Raw genomic sequence first — 18562 nt, 5'->3', positions numbered from 1 at the left:
TACATTTCTTTATAGTGTTTCAAAGCATTTAAAATGGAATGAAAAGTTTTACCTCCCAATCCAGCTGCATTTTTAAAAAATAAAACAAAAAATCTTTCCTTAGCCTGAAGACAGGAATTTTCTCAACAATTTTGCCCTACAGAGGAAGGCAATTTTTTATCTTTAATTTGCTCACATATGAGAAAAATACTAATCTGATTCCTTGGAAAAGGTCTGCACAGGAGTTAACAGGACTCAAAAATTATATTGCATATTATGTTTTTAAAAACATCTTTCAGAAACAATGGCAAAATCTAAATCTCTAAAAGTGAATTTAAAAGGAAAAGACTATTATTTTAATTAATCTAGACAAATTACTAGTTGCTATCCAAAGTATACAACTGCTATGGGAGCTGTCAAAACCAAAGGAGATGCTGACCACAGGTACAGACTATGCTTAGACATCTGTATTTGGGTTTAGTTTGACCAGTAGCTACTTAGCAATAATTACAATAATATAAATAATAATAACAATAGCCATAACCAAATAGAAATTGCTGGCCCTTAACTAAAACCATGTACTTCAAAATATACATATGTGTATATTAGTTAAACTACACTGATGCCTGAAAAGCAGGGTAAGGGAAACAATATAAAAATATATGACAACAGTCCTATGGAACTCAACAGAATCTTTGTCATTAAAAAAAAATAATGTTCTGTATTCAATATTCAATAATTTTTCAGTTGCTCCTGTTCATTTTTTCCCAATAAATAATAATTGTTGCATAATCACATTATATTGGATCAGTTTTAGGGGCTCTCTCCACTTGATTAATAAAGTACTAACAGTTGCAAGCTGGCAAAGGACCTATGATTCTGTTGAGACAAAATACAAGCTTCTTCATGTCATTTTCTTTTTTTAAGGTATAAGTAAACAGAACTATCCCAATAGTCATAGAAGTATCTCAATCAGCTTCTAACAGATACATAATTATTCCTTGCAACTGATGCTTTATTACTACTTCTTAGAGAACAAAAAAAATCACTAAAGATTATGAAGCTCTTAAGGCAGAAACATCTGCCACAGCTTGACACCACCCCCTTGCCTCCTAGGGAGCTAAATTCAAATATTGAATTTGAAAAGTCTTGAGGGCAGGGAGAGGAAAGATGAGATAGGAGTGGTACTTCACAGGTCACAGCAAATTTAGTCTTCTGAAGGAGCTACCATCCCTGTACCCACAATTTACAGTTTTACTTTATTATGAAAGATCAGTGCAAAAGACCATAAATTCTAAGAAGTTAGATGAGGAAACAGGACTCCCTCATTGCATGCAGATATACTAGTACAATCAGTACATCAAACAGACAGGCAACACTTTTGAGGTGGAACACATAGACCATTTTTGCAAGTAAATTGTATTTCAGCTACTAACTAGCAGCTTTTTAACCAAGGCACAACACTCAGTTGTAACACTGAGGCTTATTCAGCACACAGGGCACCAGGTAAAGGGCACTGACCATGAGACAGCCCAGAATCAGTGTGTCCTGCATCAAGAGGTCCAGAAAGAACACGAAGATGGTGTGCAACAAGGGTGGAAATTACCCTGAAATCCTCTATCCTCAGTACAAGCTCTTGCTTGATATTGATAACAGTGTTAGCATCAGCTGAATGAGACAGACTATGAAACAAGACTCCTCTCTCAAAGCATAAGGAACAGCCTGGAAAGGGAACTTGCACAGCAGACAACTGAAAAGCGAAAAAGATTTGGCATCTTCTAGTTGCATTCAAGACAAGGCCATCTCAGGGTTCACAGTTCCTGAAAAGAGATACCAAAACATGAACTTTCATCTCCTGTGTTGCTGTCCAGAGCACAAAGCAATGCAGCTTCGTCATGAGGCTGTTCAACAAGACTAGAGTGCAAACCCACAACAGCTAACTCTGCTGATGAATGCACCAATCCTTAACGATCGTAGCTTTCTCACAAGAGGGTCTTGGTCTTGCACTTCAGTGTTTATTAACTGTCTTCTACCACCTGGCCAAAGATTTTTTGGTTCTCCCTTCAAGGTTGCCACACAAATTTTGAAAACCGCCCTTAGTTTCAACTTGTAACTATGTAGCTTCAGTTTCAAAGTCTAAATAGTGCCTCTGTCAAAGACAATCATCACTCTTAACATACAAGGTATTTACCTGGATTACACAGTCATAAACAATCCTACAGACTGACTATGAGAATTTTTGTTGCCAGATGAAGGACTCTTAAAAAAATGTCTTATTCAGATTATTTTAACACACTTACAAGTAAACTAATGGCTATTTAGTTTGGCCAGATGTTGCCGGATGTAAATGTCGCAATCTCTAAATGTAGCTTGGTTTTCTCCACAGCAACTACCAAAATTATGGCAAAGGAAGAGCACCAGAATTCAGTCCCTTCTGTCAGTGCTGATACTTCCTATCAGGTTTTCCAGTTGGAGGCAGGAAGCATGAGTCAGCTGAAGGATTCTGGCGAGGTCCATCAAAGTATTACAGTTGCAAAAAAAATCCAAGTTGCAATTAGTAGTCAAAGGACACAAAAACTTAGCTATGTCTTTCAGAGAAATTCACATGATGAACTCCTGGAATAAGCATTGTTCATACAGAACACCAAGCTTAACTTTCTGGACAGTAATGGGGAGTTTACCCAAGAGTCCTCTTCCAACAGTTCTCCAGGAAGTCTTCCAGTGACTAATAAGTAATGTCTAATGTACAAAGCTCTGTATGGTGGTTCACAGGTATAAAGACTAACTTGGAAACTTAAAGGATGCTTCTCATAAAAATCTGCCTTCTGAGAAGCACAGAAACTGACACAGCTTGGATGGTGTATCCTTAATTCATATGTCAAAGAAAGCAACGGTATATTTTGGCAAGTCTACTTCATCTCCTATTTTTAAAGAGATGTTTGCATCATCTAAGTTGAGAAGAAAAGAGTCCACAAGAAGTCACAAAGAAAAAGAATGTAAAGCCACCACACACAGCACAAGTCAAAAAATAAGTCACTATTTAAAAAAAAAAAAAAAGTCACAATTAAAAAAAAAAAAAAAGTCACAATTAAAAAAAAAAAAAAAGTCACAATTAAAAAAAAAAAAAAAGTCACAATTAAAAAAAAAAAAAAAGTCACAATTAAAAAAAAAAAAAATAGGCTCCACCAACCTAGCATGGGTGAGGGCTGCTGATACCACTGCTGGGTAGAGTAGAGTCCAGAGCAGAGATTTTTTAACACAACATCAGGACAGTGATCTGACCAGCAGTGAAACCACTGACACAACAGACTGGCTGCAGGCATTTGAGAGTCCTATTAGCAAACATCAGATGGTCACATGCTGCTTTGACTAGTGAGAGCTGAGGTAGGGTAATGCATCATGGATCCTCTGCTTGGACAAAGGTTAGGCAGAACAAAGACAAGTGTGTCCAAAGGAAGAGTGACCAAGTTTGAAACCAAAACAGGTTTAAAAAATTATTCCTGAGCTAAACAGCTTCAGAGTGGTCAGAAAACTATGGTGAGCAGAGCATAGCTCTAAATGCTTGCCAAAGCTTTCTGGTGTTCTCAGAATGTTGCAGCATGGCCCAAGTATTCCCCAGTTTTCCCAAGGGAGGTATGGGGATCTGAGTCCACCCTCTTAAAGAAGCATGGACAGTAGATTAATTTTTCTGTTCGTATTACCTTTAATTGATTAGCAAATACTAGAACAAGCATGTACACACCGCACAGACCAGAGCTATCCACAATCAGGTCAAAGGAGTGCATGTCACTGCATGCCACACACTACTGAAAAGCAAGTTTTAGTAAAGACTACTAAAACCTTTGTCTGAATGGTAAGCACAGAACTCAAAAGCAAACTGAAAAAAACCAAACAGTTCTGAAGTAACCTAACAGCCTACATAGACTACATGTTCCCAGCTGTCAGGCAATGAAACAAGTATCTATCTGTTTCATGTATGACAAGGTAATGCATCCACACAACCCCTACAGATGCTGCAAAGATGAAATATTCAAGACTCAGTATAATGTATATACAACTTCTAGGGAAATTAGACAGCAGCCTACCATTTAGACAAAAGCAAACAACAGCTGTAAACTTCACTATACTTTTTCATGCAAACTGTAATAAACAGAGGTCCAAAAATGAACCCTACCACACTGAAGTACTCCACAATGTTTAAAGAACTTATCATATCTCCAAATTCAGAAATGCTTCTGTCTCTATTCTGCAGCATCTAAGAAACTGATACTAAAGAATAATGACCAGAGTCATCCTACACTTCGTAATCAAGGATAAGGGAGAAGTCCTTGAGCTAGCTAGTTCTAAGTAAGTTCATGCATGCACTAGGGAGTGTGCTGTACTGGACAATATGGCTGCACTGCCACCAGTTTTGCAGTAAACTTGATTGCATCTAGTTCAAGCAACCCTTTGATATCATCCTGCACTGCAACAAAAAATAAAAAACAAAACCAAACCAAAACCAAACAAACAAAGTCAAGCAGAAACGTTGATTAGAAAAGACTCAAGGTGATCAAAAATTTCACAGAATCACAGAACCTTAGGGGTTGGAAGGGACCTTGAAAAATCATCTAATCCAAACCCCCTGCCAGAGCAGGGTCGCCCAGAGCACATTACACAGGAACGTGTCCAGGCGGGTTTTGAATGTCTCCAGAGAAGGAGACTCCACAACCTCTCTGGGCAGCCTGTTCCAGTGCTCTGTCCTTCTCACAGGAAAGTTCTTCTTGATATTCACATGGAACCTCCTATGTTCCAGTTTGCATCCATTGCCCCTTGTCCTATCACTAGACTTCACTGAAAAAAACCTGGCTCCATCATCCTGACACTTGCCCTTAACATATTTATAAACATCTCCTCTTCTCCAAGCTAAAGGGACCCAGCTCCCTCAGCCTTTCCTCATCAAGGAGATGTTCCACTCCTTTCATCATTTTTGTGGCAATGGACTCTTTCAAGCAGTTCCCTGTCCTTCTTGAACTGAGGGGCCCAGAACTGGACACAATACTCCAGATGTGGCCTCACCAAGGCAGAATAGAGGGGGAGGAGAACCTCTCTTGACCGACTAACCACACCCTTTCTAATACACCCCAGGATGTCATTGGCCTTCTTGGCCACCAAGGCACATTGCTAGCTCATGGTCATCCTCCTGTCTACCAGGACCCCCAGGTCCCTTTCTTCTACACTGCTCTCCAGCAGGTCAGCCCCCAACCTGTACTGGTACATGGGGTTGTTCTTCCCCAGATACAAGACTCTACACTTGCCCTTGTTGAATTTCATCAAGTTTCTCCCTGCCCAACTCTCCAGCCTGTCCAGGTCGATTTCCAATCAAAAGTCTCCATGGTGACCGTGTGCTTTACCTACTATGCAGCCTCAGGCCAAGATGTTCAGTGTAAATCCAGCATAACCCCAGAAACTAAATATTAATTACAGGGATCTCTTCCTGTTCATACCTTCCAAGATCTGGAACATATTTTGTAATTTGTACCTTCTTCACAACATGGTCTGTTCATGGTTCAGACTGCTGTGGGTTACTGCTTAGGGGGTAATGAGACTTACGGGATACAGGAAAGAGTATGTGGGGTAACTGAGGATGTCAGGTAAACTGAGATTTAATACAATATGAGTAGGGGGGGGAATCAAAGGCAACAAAAGGGAGGGATCAAGGTATTTTGGAAAGGAACAAGCATGGGGAAAAAAAAAAGTATGAAGGAATAAAAGAGGCAAGTTCCACCCACACAGGTGGCTGATTAATATTTGTTTGGCCAAGACCTGTACTTGATCACGCCAGACCTATTGGGACTACATGTTCAGCCTTGCATTTTGGCTCTGAAGGCATGGAGCTGAGGCAACCCTGCATGCTGTGCTTCTACTGGGCTACAGGATTCACTGATCCCAACACAAGAGGAAAAAGAAATCATGCTGACAGTGGAAGAGTTAAGTACTTTCAGTGAACTATGTTTTTATACTCAGATTGCAGAGACAGGTTAATGTGCAAGGGCTGAGGAGATAAGGACTGTTCAGGAAGAACAGAATGGTGGAGGGGAAATGCCCACACAGCACAGTTACTATTTCTTTCTTCTGCCTTCTCATATCATAAGAGCTAAAGAACTCTACAAAAAGCTCAGGGAAACACTGTTAGCAAGGTCAATTATAGGTTGTGTAAAGACATAGTTAATGAGTTCCATAGCCTAGGAGTTCAGAGAGTAATAATAAAAACAAAAAATTTCATGACTAAAACTGACATTTGCAGTTACATTAGCCAGGATGAAGTGAGTAAAACTGTGAAACACAGCCAACGGAGCAGAAGGTCAGAAGGTATTAATTCCTGTGGCTTTGTCAAATACCTCACAGCATTCATTTCACAGTCTAGTAATACTTAACTGAATCATCTGACATAACTAAACAAACCAGTTAATAAATTAGATGATCATAGAATCATAGAATTGTCAAGATCATCAAGTCCAACCATTCAGCCTACAACCCCTAAACACTAAACTATCTTATGAAACAATAATGCTCTTCTACTATTATTTTAAAATACCTCTCTGTGAACTTTTTTCCTACTCTTCTTAAATAATGCCATTCAACAGCTACAGACTGAACCACGGAATGGTTTGGGTTGGAAGGGACCTTAAAGATAATCTAGTTCCAACTCCCTGCTGTGAGCAAGGACACCTCCTACTAGACCAGATTGCTCCAGCCTGGCCTTGAACATTTCCAGGGATGGGGCAACCCAACGTCTCCAGGCAACCTGTTCCAGTGTCTCATCACTCTAAATAATTTCTTCCTCATGTTTAACCTAAATCTCCCCTCTCTGAAACTGTTGCCCCTTGTGCTATTGCTACTTGGCCTTGTAAAAAATCTCTCCCCGGTGCTTATTTGCATCAAAGGTAATAGAAGTATTGGAAGAAGAAAGCAAATCAGTGTATTTTGCAAATTTACTGCTCCTCTTGTTTCTATCACTATCAGAAGACTGATATGACCTCACTGCAACAGCTTTTAGAATAGAAACCTCAGATCTGTGTACCATGTCATTTTGAGGAATGATATGCCTTCTGCATTATTGGATAGTGAGCACAGCACTAAAAGAAAAAATATTATGAAAAAAGAATTCAGAAACGTTTACTTGGAAAGACTGTAGCAAGAATGTAAATAATAGTATCACTAATAATGTGAAATCAATGTAAAAATGGGAAAACCAAAGAAATAAACTACTCACTGCAAAATAGAACAGCTTTTGATACATATGCACAGCTCTTGCAGGCTGCTGAAAACTCCACCTATGTTCTAGACATGGACCTCGAAGCTAAAAGTTATGTTCACATGAGAAACTACAGAAGATCCAGCACCAAAGAGACATCATTTCTGCATGATTCAGAGCACTGGCAGAGCACACCTGCAGGCATACTTATTCCTATGAATACTTAGCAGGTAATGATCACATGCCAGATTGCTCTTTCCTGGAGTCTTTATGACACTAAACCCTGAAAGTGCTAAAAACTTGAAATTTAGTACCATATAACCAAAATCTCTTCTCTGTGCAGCACTGATTAGTGAAGAAAACAGAGGAGAGTACGATCAGAATGTGTCAGAGGGAATCCTGAATAAGTAGCCATTCTCTAGATTTATAACTTGTATTTATAGACATTTGTGATAATAATAATAAAAAATAATATCACTAATAATATGAAATTCACTAAAGGTCACTAGTGAAAGTCACTAATAATATTAAATTATTTCAAGGGAAATATTTGTTTATCCTTACAGGCTATTTCTACCACCTCCTCTAAATTTTGTATATTTAAATTATTATAAAAATGCAGAAATAATGATCAAGACACATGAAGTCACTATTCAATGTCTTCAGTGTTAGTTCACAGTGCATTATCTGCATACAGATAATAAAACCTGGCATCTGCACCTTTCTATCATACTTTGTGGCAGAAGAGATATGGCATTACACAGCTCATTAAACAGAGCTCTTGCACTTTCTTCCTGTCTCTCAGGCCCACTACGATTTCTATATTCTTTTTCACTCTTCCATTCCCAGGTTGTCCTTTCTAAACCCACGACCCAACAGATGAGTTGTAAATTATCTATCCTGAATTTCTACCTGCTTCTCTCAGTGTTCCACAATGAGAAACTCAGATCTAGCTTTTATTGTCAGTCCAGGTGATCTTACCCCTATAGTCAGCACTGGTGAGGCCACACCTCAAGAACTGTGTTCAGTTCTGGGACCCTCACTACAGAAAGGACATTGACTTACTACAGGGTGTCCAAAGAAGGGCAACAAAGATGATGAAGGGTTTGAACCATATGTCTTAGGAGGAATGGCTGAGGGAGCTGAGAGTGTTTAGCCTAGAGAAAAGGAGGTTGAGGGGAGACCTTATTGTTCTCTACAACTACCTTAAAGGAGGTTGTAAAGAGGTGGGGATCGGTCTGTTCAACGAAGTTACAAGCAATAGGACAAGAGGAAATGGCCTCAAGTTGCACCAGGGGATGTTTAGATTGAATGTTAGGAAGAATTCCTTCACCAAAAGTGTTATTAGGCACTGGAACAGGCTGCCTAGGGCAGTGGTGGAGTCACCATCACTGGAGATATTTAAGAATCATACAGACATGGTACTTAGGGATATAGTTCAGTTAAGGACTTGTTAGTGTTAGGTTAACAGTTGGACTCAGCAACCTTCAAGGTCTTTTCCAAACAAAGTAATTCTGTGATTCAGTGATTTATCCTAAAGCTTCCTCCTGTATACTCCTTTTGGGACGGGAACTGAAGGGCAATACCCCTGTTCTCAGGTCATCCAGCTGGCCCCACACTGGCCCAGGCAGCTCAGGTAATATTCTGCCAGCTTGATTCCTGGCATGCAGTAAAGGTTTCTCCCTCAAAAAGAAGCATTCTCTGGAGACTTTCAAGACCTGTCTGGACGTGTTCCTGTGTGATCTGCCCTAGGTGTTCCTGCTGCAGCAGGGGGGTTGGACATGGTGATCTTCAGAGGTCCCTTCCAACCCCTATGATTCTACAATCTAAGAGCTTTAAGAAGCTGCAGTTCTCCCAGGATTTTTCATGCTGCTGTACAGCACTTGAGTTTAATAGGAACTGGCAAAAAAACCCCTAAACAACACATGTGCTCCTAATACCTTTGAGCAACCTGGTCTAATGGGAGGTGTCCCAGCCCATGCAGGGGGCTTGGAACTAGATAATCTTTAAGGTCCCTTCCAGCTCAAATCATTCTGTGATAATGGAATTGCTCCAGGGATGAAATACAAATTTCAGTTGGGAAAGTTGAACTAACCAGCATGTTCTGTGCTGTGCAGAGAGGATCGCTGACCTCCCTGAGAAGTCATACTCACCATATGACTATATTACATGCATTTTACAATGAGAAAATAACTATTACATTGCATCATACATAAATCACAGTTGTTAAGAAAGCTTATTTCTCAGTTTCAAGAGTCTACCGTCTGTAGAAGGCTCACCCTGCAAAAACTTGATTCAGAAGAGAAATCTGGTCAGTATTTTGTGCTGTCCTAAATCATCCCAATCTGAGATTTGCAAAAGGAAATTTCTGAACAAGACAGGTTTAAGAATGTGTGTTTTACTCTACTAAAGAGTTGATAGATCATCTCTAGTACTGAGTGTCCACATGCTCAGGTTTGGGAGCAGGGAGGCTGGAGGGGTGGCTTTTTTGAGAGGATGCCAGGGGCCACCCATGCTAGTACACAGCTGGTGTCACCTCAGGGAAAACATATTCAAGCAAGAGCAGAAAATGCCAGGCTGAGAGAGGAGGAGGGGGGGGTAAAAAAAAAAAAAAAAGTGAGAAATAGCAATGGGAATCTCAAGGCTAGACAAGGTGCTCCATGGTGGAGCAGATATTCCCTGCAGCCTGCAGAGGACCCACACTGCAGAAGACATGAATGGCAGAGAGAAGCCACCATGTCTTGGTCATAACCCCTCAACATCCCTTTTGCACTGCTTGCTTCTGCTCTGATGGGACTTGGACTGAGTGTAACCTGCAGTGATAACAAGGGAGGAGGAGTCTGGGAGAAGGTCAAGTTGAGCCTGGGAAAGCTAGGAAGAAAGCTGTTATTTTAATGTTTGTCTTTCCCAGCCCCCAGCCCACTTCCCCACATTAGCAACATTTTTTTAGATTATTTTAATTGGCAATAAATTAAGTAAATTTTCCCTTAGTTGACTCTGTTTGCCTACCATGGTAATCAGCAAACAGTCTCCCTGTCTTTATTTCAACCCATGAGCTCTTTCTTTCCTGTTCCTCCTATTTTCTCCCCTGTCCTGCTGGGGAAGGGAGTGAACAAGCAGCTAAGTGGGAGTTTGGCTGCCAGCCTAGGCTACCCCACCACCCCTCTCAAGTAAAAGCCCCAAAATAAAGTCCACAAGCAAGAAAATAAAACTGGTCCCCAGTGTTTTGCTGCTTTTATTGAAATGGGTGGTTAAAAATATATCTGACACACAGAGAAAGATTCTGCAGAGAAAGGATATAGTTGCATATTTACCCCAGGACATAATCAAAACACTGGGATTCTCCTCTCCCCAAAGGGATTTGATTAAAAGAATCACCTGTAGAAACTGTTTGAGAAACTGCATAACATCTGAGAAGGTACAGAATGTATTAACCCCTGTCACTGTGCAGAAAGGAGCATTGTACTTGAGGGAGCTGGAGAAGTGCCAGGGCACAAGCACTCAAATATCAGTGTGTGCTGAAAGGAGCCAAGTCTGTGAAGTTTATCTCAACAGAGAGAAAGAGAAAAGGCTTCTGATGTTATTAATATGAGTGTGCAGCAGTGATAAATCACTAAGCTGAACGCTGACAGGTTCTGAAAAATTGAAGAAGTTTCAAGACTTGAAAGTGGTAATGCAGAAGAACTTGAGCAGGTTTCTGGAAATCAAACATAACCTAAACATTTGATGGATGAGTGTTAGGCATAAAAACCTGAATTAATTTGGTGGCACAATGACATTACTGAATGTACACTGGAGGATTATTTCAGATAAGGGAATAGTACTTAAGAGCAGGAAAGAAAGGACTAAATCTTTTCAAACTACTTGAATGAGCAGGACACAATAGATGGAAAATTTTAATCCAGGTTACTCAAGCTGCTGAAAAAACTATTAGCAAGACATACAATCCACTGACAGACTTTCATAAAGACAGAGCAAAACTCAGATACAAAATAATTTTGAGACAGAAGAAAGAGGTAGATTTTGGAGGTTAGGAGAAGACATCCACACAACCCAGCACCACCTAGAGCCTTAGACAGTCAGTAATCAAATCGTGGACTGCAGAATCAGTCCTCCAAACTACAGATTAAAAGAAATGTGAGAATAATTAACATAGGTATCCATCTTGTAGAGAGCTGTTTTCTATGACTGGAAGTGTTATGGTGAAACCTCTGTCCCATTGAAATGGAAAGTGAGATTTCTGGGTTTTTTTATGTGAACTCTGAAGAAAACAAATTAGCTAAGTATTTATAAACAATAAATATATATTATTATGTCCTTCTCATGTACTTCGACAAGTGTATTACTACACTTCAGTAGTTTTGTCCCAAAATGCTGATTTTAGATTAAATGGCCACTAATGCCATATTTATTCTAACAGTCACAGCAGAGAATTTTGCCAGACAGTTCTCCATATGCAGGAGAATGTCTGACAACCTTTGTATTTCTAACTCCTGCAAAAACACCCTGTTCTTATATAAAACCACTTCTATAAGAAGAGGTGTAGACATTCACAGAAGGCACAGCCCTTATCTACTAAACTAGGAAAGTTTTTGATACCATTAGTCTTTGTTTATCAGTTCTGAATTCACTTCCATCCTAACTATGCTTGTTTTTTTTTGCTGATGCTGTTATTTCTGCACAGGATTTTTGCTTGGACTCTCACTCTACTCCCACTGAAGTCATTCAGTTGGAATCTCCACTACTTTGAATAATCACTATACTTTGCAGAGGAAAGAAATATGCTTCTGCTAGTTAGTAGGAAAAACCTTTATTACTTTACATTAAAATATAGCTGAATTGGGAATAGAGCTAAACAAAATCAAGAATTCATAAAAATCAGCATAGCATTTTTGTATTTTTGGTCCGTTCTACTGATCAAGAAGTTACTTGCTTTTGCCATTTAAGAAGTTAATATGTTTTGCTGTTCTTTCAAACATATACCCTCATTTTCTAGTAAAACCTGCCCCAGAAAGAGTAAGGCTATAGTATTTCACTAGGCTTCTAGGCAGAAGTGTATTTTGCTGATACAAACTACTGTGATACAACTGAACAAAGTTTAGATGAATAAAGAGCTGTGTAAGGCAGAGGAAAGCAATTGAGCTAAAGGCTTTGCAAGTAAACAAGCATCCTAAAAAGGAAAGACTGCAGATCCTGTCTCTTCTTGCCAAAAGTATTTTTGCTGTTACTCCACAAAAGAGCATAAATCCTCTCCCACAGTTTGGCAGACACTTTCCTCTGTCTGCATTTAATCAACATTTTCCTATTACAGGCCCAGTTTTCCCTCCTTCTACTTCTATCACTTGTGTTTCATTAAGAAAACAAATCACATGTTGCCTCTTTAGTCCTCCATCTCTTCCAACTTAACCTTCCTCCAGAAATGAAAGATCACCTACTCATTACCTCATTGTGCACTAGCAGATATAACTTGCTTCTTTAAGCATTGTAAATACTAGCTAATATTTTCCCCAATGCACTAAAATGTGACAAATTCAAGGGTGCTTTGGCTTGAGAAATGCTGTATGGAAACAAACTTGTCTGGTGTTAATAGATATAACATAACACAAGCATGTACGGTAAGATGAAAAACCCATTGAAGTCAGGAAAATGAGTATGGGCTTCAAGGAGCTTAGGTTGAGGTCCTTGATAGTTGCATTAGTAGGAGACAGCTAAAAGGAACAGCAGAAATGGGATCCTTGAAACTGTCCAATTTATTCACAGAAAGACTATTTAAGGTCATATAAAGCTATTCTCGTCTGTACTTGCTCTGTACATCATAAATAACCACTGAAGGGAATAATTACTGCTGGGGTTACTTCATAAGGGAGATGTTATTTGAATTTTAGAATAACAGGAAATAGAGTTATATATTAAGCTTGAAATAGATTTTGCTGTCCATACTCGACAAGCTTCTCATGACAAGCAATATCACATTTCAGTAGAATATTAGCTCCTTGCAACCAAACTGAACTCTGTCATTTTTCCCTCCAAATATTTCAAATATTTCACCTCCCCTATGAAGGCAGGCTGAGGAAGGTGGGGTTGTTCAGCCTAGAGAAGAGGAGTCTCCGTGGTGACCTTATAGCAACTTTCCAACATCTGAAGGGGGCCTACAAGAAAGCTGGGGTAGGGGTTTTTTACATGGGTGTGTAGTGAGAGGACAAGGGGAAATGGTTTGAAGCTTAAAGAGGGGAGATTCAGGCTGGACATTAGGAAAACGTTATGCCTGTGAGGGTGGTGAGATGCTGGAACAGGTTGCGCAGGGAGGTTGTGGATGCCCCCTCCCTGGACATCTTCAGGGCAAGGTTGAATGGGGCCTTGAGCAACCTGATCTGGTGGGAGGTGTCCCTGCCCATGCAGGGGAGTTGGAACTAGATGATCTCAAAGGTCCCTTCCAACCCAAACCATTTGATTATTCTATTAAATGTTTTCATATGTATGACCTACATTAGGACAGAGTTACCAAGTCATTATGTGCCTGATTATACAATACCACATATTTGAACTTAGGTGGGAATCAATACTGCAAGTCTGTCTTGCAACCACTATGGTAAGAATTACTAGGCATAGACACATGCAAACACACGATTCTTCACTACTAAAAGAGCACTCAGTGGAGAAGCACAGGCAGTATGATTTCTTTAATGAAGGTTCAAAGACTGCTTTTATGCTGCTCAAGGTGGTATTTAGTGCTTCCTACACAAAGCAGTAAAGCAGAACACAGAACTAAGAGTAATACCTCTGTTGGAGCAACTCTCCAATATCCCCAAAAATACTGATTTTTCCCTTCTGTTTAACTTAACCCTGGGAACCAGATTTAAGTTATTGACTTAAAGAAAAATCTACACAATAGCCAAGCTAAATAAAAAAGCTGATTATTTTCAGAATATCACACAAGTCACATGTTATGATCTGACCTTCTGGAGCTGGTTTATTCGTATTTGTTTTTTCTGGATCCTTCACCTTGGATTTACTTGTTTCTTTTCTTCTCTCAATATCTTTAACTGAAAAGTAAGGAGGGGAAAAATAATCAGACTAGAAACAGTGCAGTCAGAACCATGTAATTTTTTTCTTCCTGATAAAGAAATTGCACACAACATCTTGCAATAAGCTTAGGTAACAAGTAAATGTTACTGGGTTTTCCCTCTCACCCTTTGGGTTTATTCTCTTTATGAATCTTTCCCCTTCCTATCATCATTAAAGTTCTCAAAAGTGACCCTTCTCACACAGAAGAGTCCAAATACAGTGACATCAGCACCTAAGACCATGATGACATGATCCAGCACTGGAAATATAGTCCAGAAAATTGGCAAAGCTAGCTGGGGAAAGTCCAGCACTGCAGAGTTGCACTCCAAGTCATTCAACACAAAAGCACATAAGCCAGCTGTTACACTATCCTTTTTAAAGCATCAGCTTAGATCCCATGCCCAAATCTATGTCCAGGGCACAAAATGCTCCCATGAGAGCAAAGCTGCTGGAAAGCTTAGAATTCAACAGTTTCCTGACCCACAAGTGAGTGGGATACCTCCCTTATTATGTCCCAAATGTCTCATAAGAGCCTAGCAGAACACAGCTTGATCAGCAATTCCTAACATTACATTAGTAGGCAGTATTACTCTACTCATAGTCTGAAATATTATGGCAAAATAATTGCTAAAAAAAATAAACCCTTCAGAAGTTGCTTAGAACGGTAATTGGTGTCGACAATGGCCGGGAACAGGTTAAAAGAACAAAATGGAGAATATCTTTAATAGCAGCAACATTCTACTCCAATTAAAATCTGCAGTTTACGTAGAGCTGCATTATGATCAGCAATCATCTAAGCAGGCACTGAATGTCAGCTAGGATCAGTGTCTCTGGGCTACGTCGTTCAAAAAAAACTGTGAGAAGGTGATAAAAGGTTACCTGTCTCTTGAAACATAGGATTTAAAATAGACAAGCATTCTGTTTTACAGAAGTGGAACCAAAGTCAAACAGATTTCATTAATTTACCCAATAGTGTACGGATTATCTGAAACAGACAAGAATGCACTAAGTTCCAATCCAAAATATAATCACAAGACCATCCTACAGTCTTAGGAAGACAATAAGCCATTGTTAAACACTGGAGTGTGGCCTTCTCAGTGTGATAACCCTCTGCAGGACCTACAGCTCTTGCAATCTATGTATAGAGGAAAAAAAAAAAAATTTGGTGAAAACATAACTGAAGTTTTGACTCCTCTCCTCACTAACACAGCATGTGTGCCTGTACATCAGCTCTACCTTCAGAAAAAAAGTTGTGAAACTGATTGAGAAGCAAATTCAGGTCCACAAGCTTGATGGGGAGTCAAGGAGTCAGGTAGACCTTGGTTATTAGCTCAGTTACAGATAAAGCCATGATGACACTTGATCTTACTCAGAAGCCTGGGTTTAAGTTTTTAGGTTTTCCTAGACAAGTCTCCAACTAAAATAAGAGAGATTAAATAGCCAGAATAATACTAATAAATCAAAGGATGTCATTGCTCCACCTTCTAAGAGCATGGCTTTGAGAAAAGGCTAAGAGCAAGCTAAGGAGCTGCTTGATGGCTTCCTCTAATGCTAGTGCTATTGAGCAGCAAGTCTCCAGAGAAACTGCATAAAAGTCTGAAAACGCACACAGGAGACAAGTTGGTCACATCCTGACAGCTTTACAAATTTGGAAAAGCCATTTCTAACGGTCAAAATTCCAATCACATAGGAAGGACAAGAAGACAGGAGTTTTACTCACAGAATGACAGAATTTTTGAGTTGGCAGAGACCTTGAAGATCATTGAGTTCCAACTCCCCTGCATGGGCAGGGACACCTTCCACTAGAACAGGCTGCTCAGAGCCCCATCCAGCCTGCCCTTGAACACTTCCAGGGATGGAGCCCTCGCAGTGTCTCTGGGCAGCCTGTTCCAAGCTCATATTTACACAGACAAAAAACCTTCCTAGTGTATGTTTTTACAGCTGAATTTTAAAAGGAAAAAATTCTCCAGTGATCTTTGTTAATTACATACTATGTACAGTAACTTACAAGCAGCACTAGAATAAGAAAGCATACCTGGCTATATAAAGAGGAAAACTATTTTAACAATCAATTTTTATTGTAGGCTTGAAAATTCCTTATACAGCTCAACAGCATTTAAAACCTACTTCCAAAGCACTAAACCAAAGAATATTCTCAAAGCTTTGAATATGTTTGACCTTTTTTCATCTCAAGAATTAGTGACCACTTGTCAGAGATGAGGAAAAAAATACAAAATACAGGATAGCAAAAATGAAGTATACATATACATGCTGTATCTGGTTTTACTCATGCAAGGCATTGTATTGTCAAATGAAATCCAGCCTCATTTAGTACTACATGTTTTCACTTGCAGCAGAGAAAGAGTATAGTAAATAGAACATAACCTGCACATTCTTAAGTTGCTGGCTCTACATGCCCTGAAAAATAGAGGCAGTTTAAAAAAAAAAAAAAGCCACACCTAATATTATAGAAGCTGGCATAGCTTTCTGTGGGCTGCTCTTTAATGCTAAAGTAATCTGTGGTTTTGTGGGTTTCCTAACACGGACAGAACTTAGAGCAGTTGCTGTGATGAAAAGCTAGAAAGACTTGGACACACACCACATCAAGCACTCAGCATATTTTATCTTGTGCTGGTTCTAAGAGAAAGGTGGTTTTAGCAATGCTACTGATAAATAACTCAGTGTCAAGGGGAAATCAGTAGGCTTTCAACTGTACTCCCAGACTGTCATTTTTATCTTTATTGACCAGAACTCCACTGACAATAGTTAACTGATCTGTTTAAGATTCAGATCAAGACAAATCAGTTAAGACATCTCTATCACTATGATTCAGACATTAAGAGTATGTGTAGGTCAGATATAGCCTTGAGCATAATTTGTAAATATATTTGACAGCTGAAGACCAGTAAGAATTTAGCCTTTCATAGTATCATTGAGCTAGCAACTAGTTGCCAGCTGGCACAGCTATAAGAATGTTTTAATAAAAAGTTGGATGAAAGGAAGGAAATTTTTTAAGTATCAGAATATAGCACTTCCCGTCTTGTTTCCACTCACTGAAGATTCTCTTCCACAAGATACTGGCTAATTTCATAATGGAATGGGGAAGAAAGTGATTCCAAACCAATGTAAACAAAGACAGCCCAAAGCAAGAATCTCCTGTACAAGATCAACTGAATCAATTCAGGCCTCCAGCTGTATATGTACCATGTAAAATCTGTGCTCTCATGAGCCTTCCACCACGGAAGAAACTCTTTTTCCATTGTCCTGCTTCGTGTCAGACTTGATTACAATTTCATAAGTTACATTAAATATCTGATAAATTCTGTATGTCAGGCCTAAAGACACGTACTTCTGAATTGGCCTTGTGCTGGCTTACTCTCCTTATCTTCATTGAATGCAATGATCTGAAGAGCATAGTTTTGATCTGGAATAAGACCTTGAATAATTGCTTTGGTTGCAGTGCTTTGAAGAATTAATTGATTGGTTTTTCCACCTGTAAGAGAAAAGAAAAAAATCCACAAATATGCAATTTTGTTTGTTTTTCTTATAGCATAGTAAATATAGTAACTTAAAACTACCTCCAGCTCTACAGTGACCTAGAGTGTTCCCACTTCTGAGACTATCCATTCAACCGGGCCAGAGGGCATTCCAAAAAAGTAAGAGGTCAGGCAGCCTGACCAAAGACACAGACCAATTCTCTCAGAAATGCTAATCAAACAGCCTTTGTATCCAGGCCTCATAGAATAGCTAGTGCCCAGAAAAGCTATTAATTAAGAAACTTTTGGTAAAAAGCTGTCAAGTTCGGTAACATCAGACCCAGTCTTTTACAGTGCTCTGTGACTGGCTGCCAGTTCTGACCCCATCATGCCCATGTCACCCCTGAACACCTCTGCCCACTTCCTTTGAGCAAGGAAATTCTCATGTATAAATACAAATACTAAACACTTCTGTGGATACATACAAACAAAGACCATATACAAATATTTAATTTAGTTGTATTTAAAAAGGGTATCTATCTATCAATTTAAATAGGTACATAAGCAGTACCTCTACACAGCTAGCCTGATATAGCCATGTTGTTGCCTGTCTTTAAATTTCAAGTTTTCATTAAAAAAATGTAAAAGTTTTGGGTAGTGTGGGTTTTTTTTAAGTTTGGTCTAAAATCTTTTTGTCTTTTCTGGGGAGCTCACTATGGGAGATCACCTAGAGACATTCACCTCAAAGCTCTGAATGCAATAGGGTTCCTATGCTTTCACTCAAACACTTCTAGGCTTCCCTACA

General features: G+C 39.4%; 1 protein-coding gene across 1 annotated transcript in view; it reads right to left on the bottom strand.

Moving 5' to 3' along the window:
• The window catches only part of COL14A1 (collagen, type XIV, alpha 1), a 121528-nt gene that overhangs the window by 96497 nt on the left and 6469 nt on the right, over positions 1 to 18562 (bottom strand). The window contains exons 3-4 of the mRNA XM_009995374.1: positions 17631 to 17774; positions 14173 to 14259 (exon numbers count right to left, since the gene is read on the bottom strand). Coding sequence (XP_009993676.1) covers positions 14173 to 14259; positions 17631 to 17774 — 231 coding nt within the window. The remainder of the gene's footprint in view (positions 1 to 14172; positions 14260 to 17630; positions 17775 to 18562) is intronic.

The sequence above is a fragment of the Chaetura pelagica genome, unplaced genomic scaffold (genome assembly GCF_000747805.2).
Source record: "Chaetura pelagica isolate M959 unplaced genomic scaffold, ChaPel_1.0 scaffold53, whole genome shotgun sequence".
Taxonomy (NCBI): Eukaryota; Metazoa; Chordata; class Aves; order Apodiformes; family Apodidae; genus Chaetura; species Chaetura pelagica.
The sequence above is the reverse complement of the archived record's forward strand: the minus strand, read 5'-3'. Positions and strand labels throughout refer to the sequence as shown.